The sequence below is a fragment of the Schistocerca americana genome, chromosome 11 (assembly GCF_021461395.2).
Source record: "Schistocerca americana isolate TAMUIC-IGC-003095 chromosome 11, iqSchAmer2.1, whole genome shotgun sequence".
Classification (NCBI taxonomy): Eukaryota; Metazoa; Arthropoda; class Insecta; order Orthoptera; family Acrididae; genus Schistocerca; species Schistocerca americana.
Window position 1 is genome coordinate 22,477,683 of NC_060129.1, and position 14,014 is coordinate 22,491,696.

The following is a 14,014-nucleotide window of genomic DNA, read 5'->3' on the forward strand; positions in this document are numbered from 1 at the left end:
TTGTGTCGAGACAGGTGCGTTTAAATTTCACACAGTATCCAAACATTGCAGGCCTGTAAATTGCTTCACAGTTGTCTATACCTCAGGCAGACTGGTAGTTTTCCACCACTTATTTGAAACGTGGAATGCACCAAATCTGAAAGATTGTGGGTGGGTTGGGTTGAGTGATATTAAATAAAGTGAAAGGCTGGTGCTACAGTGTTCATTCATTCCTCGGTGTACAAACATTATTTCAGAAAGTAACAGTGCACACACTATCGGACCATAGCCAAAATGTGTGGTTTCCATTTTGTGTAATTGCAGAATTTCCATTTGCTAGTCTGAAAAAATTGGATCAATGTCCTTACAGCATGAATGTGTTGTAGAGCTCAGAAAAAAGATGAAGTGTTAGTATTCTGTGTTGGAAAACGTTGGAAGTAGGTATTCCCAAACAGAAAAAAGGAAAAGAGAACATAGTGCGAAAGTTACATGAAATGACAGCTGTGTTTCATTATTATTATTATTATTATTATTATTATTGCTGTTGTGCCCTTGGCCCAAAGTTTGGATACTGTACAAAATTGAAACACACCTGTCTCAACATTAATGAATAATTCTGGTTCTAATTCAGTTACAACAATAAAACCTATGTCATTTAACAGCTAATGATTAGAGCTTTACACTGATATGCAACATATGAATGCAGAGGTAGCATGATTATTTACAGTTTTAGCACTGTTTGGCCCGATACCCTTCGTGCTGCCACCCCGTTACACCTCCCCCCTCCAGGACAGGATATGTGTACCCCAACTGTCTGTGTGTAGTGAAATTCACATGAAAGTGGCTGAAAGGCTTTACAACTGTTTTTGAATCTTGTAACTGAGACAGGACTCAGTACCGGCGTGGTATCCACCTAGTGGGATGTGGGAAGCTGTCTAAAAACCATGTCCAGGCTGGCTGCACATCTATCCTTGTTGTTAATCTGCGGGACGGATTCGGTTTAAGGTTATTGGACCTCCCTGTCCCAGAAGTCGTGTTTCAACACGCACATCTATCTGGGTGGATTGTTGTTGTTATCGTGTTACATTTTTACCAAAACCCTACTCTGTGGTATCTAGGTAATCCTTTGCTGTATATAATGTATTGCTTAAGGTAACTTGCTTGTGTACACCTGGAAAAATTCTAACAATTTTCATAAAGGTTACATGACTCTAACTAAAAAAATGTGAACTCTTCATAGGGTGAAAATTGTAGGACAATGGCAGTTGTTCTTCTTGAACATTTTGATGTACAATTAATCACATTAGGTCACACATTGACTTCATTACATTTCTGTTTGTGAGGATCTATGCACTGTCTATCTTAATTAGATGCTTGAAACTTTAAGTACACATTAACAACTTGTCTGTCTAAAAAGTAGACTACATTCATAACATTTCAGCCACAAGTTTTTATTCTAGAAATATGTAATCTGATAGGCAAAATTAAGGTTCCCTTTTCTTTCTTTCTTTCTTTTCTCTCTTCTTCTTCTTTTTTTTTTTTTTTTTTTTAAATATAACTACTTAGTGTGTATTTTTCTTTTTGTTGATAGTATGTTAGTGTCTGTAGTGTACTTTCCTGCAGATAGTATCCTGAGACATCCCAAAAAATATCAGACCTCTAGTTCAGATAGATTTTTTGTGTGTAAAGTAAACATGGCAGAAAATTTAATTCTTGGGAAATTCAGTTCAGTGTTATATTTAATTTTTAATGGATCTCTCTTGCTGCTGATACTCCAGTTGTATAGTTTTCTCAGTTTACATGTTCCTCATCTTCTCTCTTTCTTTTCTTGTTTCTCCTCGCTATTGTGGCACATCTCGTTGCCTCGAGGACCCATTTTTCAGCTTTGGCCACCTTTATGGAATCAATTACCTACAGTCATTGTCTCATGTGAAATCCAGCGTATTATTCTTAGCAACTCTATAACTTCACACCTGTTAACCGCCCCACATTAAAACATAGCTTAACTCCATTTTCAAATGTTCCTCTCCAAAAGAAAACCCAGGAGAATTTCTTCAGTTTAATCCTCACACTGCTGAAATGATGAATGAACTTAGTCTTAGTGTCAGAGTTGTTGAAAAACGGCTGAAGTCATTAAAACTGAACAATGCTCCAGGGCTCAGTTGAATCCCTGTCAGATTCTATACTGAATTTGTGGCTGAGTTAGCCACTCTTCTAACTATAATCTATTGTAGATCCCCCGAACAAAAATATTTGCCCAGTTCTTGCAAACAAGCACAGGTCACACCCATCTACAAGAAGGGTAGTAGAACTACCGTCCAGTATCTGCGACCTCGATTTGTTGGAGAATCTTAAAAGATATTCTAAGCTCAAACAGAATAACTTCCTACGTGCCAACCGACGTGGATTCCGGAAACATCGACCGTGTGAAACACTAGTCGCACTTTTTTCATGTGATGTACTGAAAGCTTTGGATCAAGGCAGCTAGGTAGATGCAGTATTTCTCAATTTCCAAAGAGTATTTGACTCAGTGCCACACCTGCACTGATTGTGAAAGGTACGGTCATATGGCGTGCCAAGTGAAATTTGTGACCGGATTGAGAACATTTTTGACACGGAGGGTACAGCATATTATCTCGGGTGGAGAGTCATTGTCTGATGTAGAACTAACTTCGAGTGTGCCCAAGTAAGTGTGTTGGGACCATTGCTGTTCATATTGTACATTAATGACCTAGAAGACAATATTAATAGTAACCTCAGATTTCTTGCAGATGATGATGTTATCTATAGTGAAGTACTGTCTGAAAGAAGCTGCATAAATATTCAGTCAGACCATGATAAGATTTCTAAGTGGCAGCTTGCTTTAAACGTTCAGAACAGTAAAATTTTGGCACTTTGCAAAACAACAAAACATAGAACACTATGACTATAATATCAGTGAGTCACTGTTAGAACAGATATTTGAGTGTAACACTTTGTAGGGATATGAAATGAAACGATCACGTAGGCTCGATCGTGGGTAGAACAGGTGGTAGACTTAGGTTTATTGGTAGAATGCTGAGGAAGTGCAGTCAGTCTGCAAAGGCGTTTTCTTACAAATTACTTGTGCGACCCTGCTTATTCTTTCTTGGTAAATGTAAGTTCAGTAATGTTAGATCAGCATATATGTTCCATGGTCATGAACAGAGCTGTTTGTACAGTAAGTATCAGTGCATTTTCTGTGCTTAGGTGAGTGTTAAATGTACTCACATAGTGTAATTAAGATCCTCAGTGTTCTGATGCGATCTTTACAACGAGTTCTTTTACTATTTGAGATTATAATTCGTGTGACTCTTTTCTGTAGTTTGAAAACTGTGCTTATGTTATGTCCATTTGTTTCCCAGGAAAGATTTCCATGGTTTAATTGGACCACTTCAAACAAATTCTGAAAGGTTAGTGTCTTTCGGATGAGCTTCATTCCTCAATTTCTTTCTGCATATGAGCCTTTTTTTGATCAGTAGGAGTTTCAGCTCTCAGTATTGTGTCTTCATCTTTAGAAAGTGACAACACGTATTTCTTCATTTCGTTCAGAAAAATCCCCTAACCTCTCGATTTTGTACTGTTCACGAACGAGCTGCTGAATGAATGCCAAGTACTGTGGTCAGTTATGCATTACAGAAAATTTGAAAAATTAACGGACGTAGATTGACGTTTATGGATTAAGTATTTGGTGACAACACGGAGCAGCGAGTTGAAGTATGCCATGCTGTGTCGGCAAAGTTTACTAGTGCCGTGTCTGTCTCGAAAGTGTTATTTGTTGACAAACGTGTGACGTATTGCTGTTCGCACGGGAGGAATGTGGTTTTCTGGTGTAACGAGGGGAGGGCACAGAATAGGGCTCACCACTTCGACTCAAACTGTGTGAGTGGAAGCAGGTAGGTGCAAAACAGTTTCAAAAGATTCTAGAGTAGAGCGTGAGCAACAGTGATCAAGCACACCGATGGCAGTTCCACACTTCAGGTTATATTCCCGCTGTTACAGGGTTTTTACAAATTATTATTTGTGATGTCCATGAATATTGACCATTTCTCCTACGACATCCTGTGTATATTCACTTTAGTTATGATTAATTAATTAATTTATTTAAAAAAGAAGTTGTTTTAAATGCTATGTTTCTGATGGTTTGTGATTTCAACTGTCCTTCATTAGCAATGCTCTGTTGTCATGTCCTCACTCTATCCTTTTTCTTTCTGTCATGTGTTCCCAGCATGTGGCTCTGGCAGCTGTTTCAAATCCCCTGTAGTCAGCCCTTATTATATATACCTGTTTTCTGATATTTCGTAGTGGCCTCTACAGTTGTGAACAGCATGAGGCCATGTGTCTGTAGTGATTTTCCATAGAAACTTACCATTTCATAGGAAAATCTAAATGAAACAAGAGCAAGAACTTTTTACCAGTGAAGTGGGTGGTGAAAACATCAAAACGACTGAAAAAAATCTCACCAGTGCCCTTCATTATACTTGTCAATTTTTAAAGACAAGGCATTGATCATCATCAATTCCCTTGTGTCTGTGGGCCCTGTAGCAATAGCTGTGGATCAAGCAATTACAAAACAGGTTATTGAAATTATGAATGATAATTTCATAGTAAATTATATTTATGAAGAGGTGTGTGGACTCCCCCCCCCCCCCTTCTATTTGATTTCACACACCATTACTGTATGCAGCCCTATTTGATTTGTGGCAGGTTCCGTCTTCAAGCACAGAAGTGAATAATGATGATTACGATCCAAATAAATATTCCCGACACATTTTTGTGTCCTAGGCTGAGAAACGGAAAGTTGTCGACTTTGCTGATGCTCAATCAAAATGGAAGTTCCCATCATTAAAATCACGATTCCGAATTTCGAACCGAGCAAGGTCGGGCAGTGGTTAGCAAACTAGACTCTCACTAAGGACGACGACGGTTCAAACCTGCACCCGGCCATCCAGATATAGGTTTTCTGTGATTTCCTTAAATCGTTCAAGTCAAATGGTGGGTTTGGTTCCTTTGAAAGGGCACAGCCAATTTCCTTCCGTATCCTTGACATCTTCCGAGCTTATTCTCCACTCTACTCGAATATATTTGGATAATGTTTTACCTTTTCCTACGGCTCACTCGGGCGAGATATTCTAGGAACTTGAAAGGGATGTCTACGTGCTTCTACTCACACAGTTTGGGCCAAATAGTGAGCCGCATCCTCCCTTCTGAAGAAACTCCCCTTTACATGCAGTAGTTGGAAAGGAACCGTCCTCACATTACTGTTTGAGCCAGGATGTTACCACAATACCTTTGCAGACTTTTCTTTTTAAAGATACATGATGGAAATTCTTGTTTAGAAATATTGCAAATTTTGTTAATATTTCAGCTCAGACACAAGGGAAACACAGATGTGAGATTACAGTGGAGCGGGACTCTGGGATGCTCGGCTTTTTGGGTATGTGAGTTCCTTGAGGAATAATTCTGAGATTGCTAAGCCCAGACCTTATTGTGCCAGGCAACCCATTAGGGGGAATAATAGTATCCCATGTGGCTCATTGTCAGTTGAAGACTAATATGGAAGCCCAATAAAATGTTGAACCCTTTCCAGTCATAGCTCCAGGAATTCTCTGCAAAATGTCAAGAATTATACAGATATACAGAAATCTCTGTGTGCAGGTCCGACAGCCGTATCGTTTGGTTTTTATATGTATCTACTCCAGTGTTCAACATACTTTTTTGACATAGAAATATGGTGATTTCTCAGGCACAGTGTAAAGTCTCGGGATGTGCTGTGTCTGTGCCCTCGAAGTGCGGTCTTAGAAAGCATCGCTCGTGCAAAACTCGGTAAACTGTGGATTAAGACCAACAAATAGACTCCATATTTCTAGATTTCTGAAACTCGGTGCCCCACTGCAGATTGTTAATGAAGGTATGTGCATATGGAATAGGTTCCCAGATATGTGAAGGGCTCAAAGACTTCCTAATAGAACACAGCACGTTGTCCTTGACGACGAGTGTTCGTCAGAGACGAGTATGTCATTAGGAGTGCCCCAGGGAAGTGTAACTGCTGTTGCTTTGTATATTCAGAAATGATCTGGTGGTCAGGGTGGGCAGCAATCTGTAGTTGTTTGCTGCTGCTGTGGTGAATGGGAAGGTGTTGAAGTTGAGTGACTATAGGAGGACACAAAACAACTTGCACAAAATTTCTAGTTGCTGCGATGAATGGCAGTTAGCGAAAGACGTAGAAAAATGTAAGTTAATGTGTAGTTAAAAAAGAACCCTTAGTGTTCAAATACAGCATTAGTAGTGCTCTGCTTGACACAGTCGTGTCGTTTAAATACCCGAGTGTAAAGTTGCAAAGCAATGTGAAATGGAACAAGCAAGTGAGGATTGTGGTTTATTGGGAGAATTTTAGGAATGTGAGGTTCATCTGTAAAGTGCCTATAGGACATTAATGCGACATATCCTGGAGTACTGCTCTAGTGTTTGGGACGACATCAGGTTGGATTGAAGGAAAACATCGAATCAATTCAGAGGTGGGCTGCTAGGTTTGTTACCAGTAGGTTCAAACAACACACCAGATGCTTTGGGATCTCAAATGGGAATATCTAGAGGGTAGGCAGTGTTCTTTTTGAAGAACTCCATTGAGAAAATTTAGAGAGTCAGCAATCGAAGTTGACTTCAGAACAGTTCTACTGGCTCCTAGACACATTTCTCATAACCACCATGATAATAAGATACGAAAATTTAGAGCTCGTGCAAAGGCATATAGATAGTCATTTTTTCCCTCGCTCTGTTTGCGACGGGAACAGGAAAGGATACGACTAAAAAGGTACATTCCGCCACACATTGTACAGTGGCTTGCAGCTTATTTATGTAGGTGCCGGTGTTGTTTAAATTTTGCGCGCTTCTGCTACACACACACACATACACCTGCCTTCTATTTGTGGGTGGAGTAAATGCACTGTGAAATAGTATAAACATGTTAATATGGGTTCCAGAACTGACACATGGATAAATCATTTAACCAGTGGTGGTCCACCTGGGATGTCCAATACACTGTTCGTTGTATTTCCTTTGCATATAGTTTAGGCTGGTAGCTACTTTCAAGCAGTAGCTGAATATAAAAAAAAGTGACACACTGTGTGGGGATAATGTAAAAGCAATAACATTGTTGCCAAAAGGTGTATACCCCACAAAACCACGTGTAGCTATTACAAAAGCAAATGTCATATATCGTGTAACAATGCTTGCCAGCCAGTGCTAGTGTGATACAGACCAGGGACACCGAATATCTTAAAAAGTAGGACACCTAACACACGGGGTACACAACTGTATGTAACTGAGAACTGTTTACTGTATTGATGTTTGTCTGCAACAAAGCACTACCCAAACAAATTTCACATTCCAAAATGTACTTTATGGCGTGTGTGAGGTCTGTCGTGTCAAACTAACAATTCTGTATGTGACAGGTTGAAATAAGCAACTTCTCTGAATAATATCAGTCACACACAAAACACAGGGAATAACATGTTGGTATTTAACGAGTACAGAAGATAGCCACAAAATAAAGTGCACTTACATTACAGCAAAATGTCGTAGAAAATGATAGAGGAGAGTGGTCAAAAATTTTAACTCAGTGTCGTATTCAGTGTGAAGACTGGTTCGGTGCAGCTCTCTGAGCTACTGTATTCTGTGTGAGTCGCTTCATCTCTCTGTAGCAGCTGCCTCGGAATGTCCTATCGACTGATCCTCAATTTAGTACATAGTGAAAACAAAAAGCAGTAATATTTCCAACTTCTGTACTCCTGTCGTCCTCAGTCGCATATAGTATTAAGTAATAAAATGCGAAGAGTAGCCCGTGACTGTATTTCCCTCCCGACAGGGGGACTCCCAGCAGTGGGAGCCGGCGGACGTGTGCAGCGGTGACGAGGACGGGCCTGCCGTGCCGTAACCCTGCTGGCGCTCTCTCGCCCTACTGCCACCGGCACGCCGAATCTGACGGTGTGTCTGTGGTCGACAGCCCATTCGCCAGGAGTCGGTAGCCCGGGGAGTGTGTGCCATCATTCCCAGGTATGTTTTGTCCCACAAGCAGAACACGGTGATTGCCGTCACCCAATTTCCCAGGAACTTCCCTCAGTGGAAGGAGAGATAAAATGAATGAACATGGGTCTTCTCAGATACTATCTAGTATTCCATGCCAAGTGGTCTAATATCGAGAAATGTTCCCACATGACCATCGTGGATTTTGATGAAATTTTGTATGAACATTCACACATGTTCTCAGTGAACACTGGTAAAGCTTCAGTTTCAGAAATTCTATACTTGCAGAGATATAGTCACTTGTTTGAAACTATAGCACAGCTTCCAATAGTGCATCCTTGAATTTTCAGCAGCTTTGAGATGAGATATCTCTGTAAGTATTTGCATGAAAGAAACAAAACTTGGCCATCTTATACAACTTTTAGAGCTCTTTAAAGTAAAATATTAAGAAAAGGATTTCTGAGCAATTTTCACATATATAATTTGAAGCAAAAAGGCGAACTTTAGTTTTTTATATCTCCAAAAGTAATTGTGGGATGTACATGAAACGGTGCACACCATAACTCACCAACACAAGGTCTTAGAATATAAAATTTCATTCTCCTATTGCTTTCCATTATTTCACAAATCTAGGGTGAAGTTGCCGATTTTTCAAAAAGTGCTAAAAATGGGTATTTTTAATCAAATTTTTCAAAAAGTGTTTTGTCCAAACTCTTCTAAAGTATGGTCATTAGAAAGAGCATATTCTAAACTATTTGGTTTTGCAATGCAAGTATATAAGGCCCTAAAAAGTAGCATCATCAAAGAGGCACACTAGAAGTTTGAACACATTTTTCTGGCACTCAAATTATACCTGAAACCTTTTATTAGGGAAACATGTGAAATTGGTTGGTTAAACATCTAAGAGTTTTAATTTTGTACTTAATCACACTTAAATTTAGCCTAATACCTTGGTAAATACATAACCACTAGTTTCACAGAGAAAATTCACAAGATTCACTGTTTATAGAAAATGTAATGGCAACAATTACTTTAACAATCAGATTGTTTCATTATTGTGAGCCTTGTTTGAACAATCAGTATTTCAGTGGTGTGTTTGCAGCATAGTGAGTGGGTTCTCTTGACTGAGTGTGGCTTCTTAAGTGCTTGTTAAGTAATCTAATTTACAAAAAATTGTTTTGATTGTGTCTTTTATAGCATATATCTCTTATTAGATTTTTTCATTGGTACTATACATTGTGTATAATTTCATTCAGTAGCAATGGATACATACCGATCGGGCCACACTGGACACGAAGCAGATGGTAGTGGATGAATTTATTGAAGATGTAAAAAATAAAATATGGAGTCTGTCATGCCATCATTACATTGCCAAGCATCAAAGCTTGCATCTTAAAGGCCTTAAATGTCATCTGAAAGACGAAGAGCTTGTTGTCCTAATGGATTTTGCAGAAAATTATTCTTTTATCATTCAGGATGCTGTGCAAGGCTTCCACTGGGAAAATAGTCAAACAACAATTCATCCATTTGTTATCTACTTTCGTCAAAATTAGAAAGTAGAATCTTTAAGCTTTTGCATTATCAGTGAACGTTTGCGACGTGATGCTATTACAGGTCACGTTTTTATCAAGCAGCTCATCAAATATATAAAAGCACGGTTTGCACAGATATCCCACATTCATTATTTCAGTGATGGCTCCAGTGCTCAGTATAAAAATTTCAAGAATTTCCTAAATTTGTGCTATCATAAGAGTGATTTTGGAATGACAGCCGAATGGAATTTTTTTGCTACTAGTCACGAGAAATCACCTTGTGATGGGATTGGAGGTACAACAAAGCGGTTAGCAGCAAGAGCAAGCTTGCAACGGCCACTTAATGGACAAATTCTTACTCCCCTATATCTGTTTCATTTCTGCTCTGAAAACATTAATGGAATTAAATTTGTTTTCGTCAGTAAAGATGAAATTGAAAAAAATATTGTCACAAGAAGAGAGGTTTAAACTTGGACAAACTGTAGCAGGCACTAGAGAAAATCATCACTTTTTACCTATTGATGAAACAACAATTCAGGTCAGCAGAGTTTCAAATGATTGTTCATCTTTTCTAGCTAAAATGGGTCACAGTAATGAAGGAGGCATATCAGTGTCTACTCTCCAACCAGGACAATATGTTGCATGTATCTATGAAAACGTGTGGTGGATTGGGAACATCTGTGAGACCTCCACAGAGCAAAGGAATGCATTAATAAACTTTATGCACCCACATGGTCCAGCAAATTCATTTTATTGGCCACCAAGAAGTGACAAGTGCTGGGTTCCGGAACACCACATTATTGCAGTTATTCCCGCTCCATCAATAAATTCATCTGGCCGGCAATACACCATTCCTCTTGATATTCATCAGAAAATTAATGTAGCATATCAAAAATTGAAATAGGCTAGAGGAAACAATCTAAGGGACCCAAGAGTGCCTTCTAATTTTACACAGGGCACTTAAATAATTTTACTATGAGGCTTGGGAACCTGTGTAAAGAAACCCTTATCAGGCTTGGGATCCTGTGGTAAAGAAACCCACCCGTGGCTGTTGTTGCTAAGCTATCAGGCGTGGCCCCTATGGCAGTGGGAATGCTGGTTTTCTCAGGTGAAATGAAACTAGCAGTGGTTAAGCCACCATGGACCTTTGCAACTCATTTATACACTTCTTTTCCATCAGTAAGCTGGTGTTGTTCATTAAACAGGTAACTAATAGTTAGATGATTATGCAAATAAATTTTACGATTTACATTCATTCTTAATAATAATTGTGTGTGTGTGTGTGTGTGTGTGTGTGTGTGTGTGTGTGCTGTGTGCGCGTGTGTGCGCGTGTGTGTGTGTGTGTGAGAGAGAGAGAGAGAGAGAGAGAGAGAGAGAGAGAGAGAGTGGAGGGGGGGGGGGTGACAATTAAGAAATAACATTGTTTCTATTTTTATTCTTTTGCTATTCGGACTTAAGCTAGGTACTATTCATCAGGACTTCTTATTTCACTTATCCCAGACATTAATAAACATGTATAAGGCAAAATAAAAGATTTCAGGTATAATTTGAGTGCCAGAAAAATGTGTTCAAACTTCCAGTGCACCTCTTTGATGATGCTACTTTTTAGGGCCTTATATGCTTGCATTGCAAAACCAAATACACTTTCCTAGATAGTTTAGAATATGCTCTTTCTAATGACCATAGTTTAGAAGAGTTTGGTGAAAACACTTTTTTGAAAAATTTGATTAAAAATACCCATTTTTAGTACTTTTTTTGAAAAATCGTCAACTTCACCCTAGATTTGTGAAATAATGGAAAGCAATAGAACGAAATTATATATTCTAAGACCTTGTGTTGGTGAGTTATGGTGTGCACAGTTTCATGTACATCCCACAATTACTTTTGGAGACATAAAAAACTAAAGTTCGCATTGTTTTTTTTTTTTTTAAACAGCTATTTTTTCGCCAAACTTTGCTTATCTTTATGAAAATTGCTCAGAAATCCTTTTCTTAATATTTTACTTTAAAGAGCTGTAAAAGTTGTATAAGATGGCCAAGTTTTGTTTCTTTCATGCAAATACTTACAGAGATATCTCATCTCAAAGTTGCTGAAAATTCAAGGACGCTCTATAGAAAGCTGTGTTATGGTCTTCAACAAGTGACTGTATCTCTGAAAGTATTGAATTTCTGAAACTGAAGCTTTACCAGTGTTCATTGAGAACATGTGTGAATGTTCATACAAAATTTCATCAAAATCCATGAGGGTCACTTGGCAGACCACTTGGCATGTGTCATATTTAATCCATAAATGCATACATTTGAAAGTACATGATACTAGAAGCAAGAAAGCATCAGTCAGGGTGTATACGACCAGGGAGATCCGGGAAAAACCCGGGAATTATTTCATCCGGTAGAAAACCATGAGAAAACCAGGAATTTTTTAGAATTCCGGGAATTTTTCGTTGTTTTAGTTTTCAGTTTAATTTTTGTAATTTTGACTGGTAAGAATCGATATTCTAACAAAGGATATTACTGTATCCTGCTACTGCAGAATAATACTGCAACAATAGAACGAGAAAAAAAATATGAAAATAAAACATAAAGTGCATAGGAAATGCGCCATATACAACAACTAAACACAGTGCTCATACAAGCTGTTTGCCAACAGCAGTGTCAAAGGCTTTAGGAAGACTATGCAATGCTTCATTAACAACAAATTGCCCCGGTTCGGAAATATCGTAGATCCGGGGCTGATGTGCAGAGCAGTTATAGTGGGGAAGTGTGTAGTCTCCACATGACCCATGTTTGCATTTAGTGAATTTGCTGTTTCCTCTTCGTTTACTGCTCTTACGTCAAATGAAAACAAAACGGATTTCTGTGGCCGGGAGCTATCAAGTGAATTAAAATACATTCACATAATTACGGAAGGCTAATATATGTTATTAGTTTCAGATTTTATTTTATTTCCACTTTTCTGACAGTCATGCATTAATCGCCTTGTAGAACAAGGGAGTCAATGTGTTTGAAACGAAGTGTTTAGTTCCATACTATTGTCTAATTTCAACTTCTCGCTGCATTTCTAGTGCACGTTTTCATCTTCTAGCACATAAGGCATTATGCCATAATAAAGAATCAGAAGTGAGTCAATACAGTACTGGTACTCCAAGAAAATTTACATCCCGAAACCCACACTGAAAAGCTCAATATCAGGTCGAGGCCTACTTCGTTGCGAATATATACACCCTGCACATATACACCCTGCTCAGTATACATAGGGTCGAAAATGCATACCTTAACAGCTACAAACAATTTTTCATCTTCTGTACTGTGAAGCAAATCTCTTCTATTGAAAGCTTTCCATATTTTAGGAAATGGTAATGAGGACCAAACCAAGAAAAAAAAGTCCAGTAAACATGTGCTCTGAAATGCATATCCTAAGAGCTTTGCGCATTGCTCATCTTCGCTACTTGAAAACACGACTCTTCTAATGAACAATTGCTCATAACTTTTAACGTATGCATTTTAAAGCAAATGTTTAGTGGACATTTTTTCTTGTTTTGGTCCATACTACTACTTCCCAAATTGCAGTAGAAGAGATTTGCTTCACAGAATCGAAGATGAAAAATTGCTCGTAACTCTTAAGGTATGCATTTTCAACCCTATGTTTACTGAGACTTTTTTGCTTCTAGTACCATGTAATTTCAACTGTATGCTTTTACGCCATTAATTGTGATACACCATGTATTTGTTATTATTATTATGTAGTATTCTGCCTAGTAGCAGGTCTTTGTATGGAGAATCTCTGACAAAATTTGAATTCTTCCTCGTCCTACCATTCTTTTAATTTTCCCTTCAATGACTTTGTGTATGAACCCTCAGTGTCTAACAGTAAGTATGTGTCCAATCTAGTTGGCTTTCCTCTGAAGAGTTGTATTCAGAATGTCACTCTTCTCTTCTCAGTACATTGTTATTCATCACCTGAAGGTCCACTTAATCCTCTCCATTCTCCTCCAGACCACATTTCAAAACTCTCAAGGGTCTCCCCCCCCCCCCTTTCCCTCCCTCTCATGGTCCATGTGTCTGCTCCGTACAGTGCAATGCTCCAGATATAGCACTTCACCAGTTTCTTCCTTAATTCCAAGTTTAACTTCCTGGTCAGCAGATTCCTCTTTTTATTGACTGCAGTTTTGGCCATAGCAATTCTTGTTCAAATTTTGACTGTGGGCATTCTTTGTCATCAAATTTTCCAAGTACTTGAACTTTTCACGCACTCCAGTTCTCAATTACCGATGGTTACCCTCAAAGGTTTCTTCCTTTTTGATATATGCATAATTTTTGATTTTTCTATATTGATTTCCATGCCGTATTTCGTTCCAGTTTCCACCAACTGGTTCACCGTGTGTTGCAGTTGTCTTCGATTTTTAGCAAGCACCACCGTGTCATCTGCATACTTGATGGTTTTGATGAGGTGTCCTCTGA

The 14,014-nt window shown here is 38.6% G+C and overlaps 1 protein-coding gene across 4 annotated transcripts in view; it reads left to right on the forward strand.

The window, feature by feature from the left end:
• Positions 1–14,014, forward strand: part of LOC124553721 (protein brambleberry-like) — a 200,722-nt gene that overhangs the window by 167,704 nt on the left and 19,004 nt on the right. For all 4 annotated transcript variants that reach the window (XM_047127637.1, XM_047127638.1, XM_047127636.1 and 1 more), the window contains exon 12: positions 7,865–8,052. In XM_047127637.1, coding sequence (XP_046983593.1) covers positions 7,865–8,024 — 160 coding nt within the window. In that variant the 3' untranslated portion in view covers positions 8,025–8,052. The remainder of the gene's footprint in view (positions 1–7,864; positions 8,053–14,014) is intronic.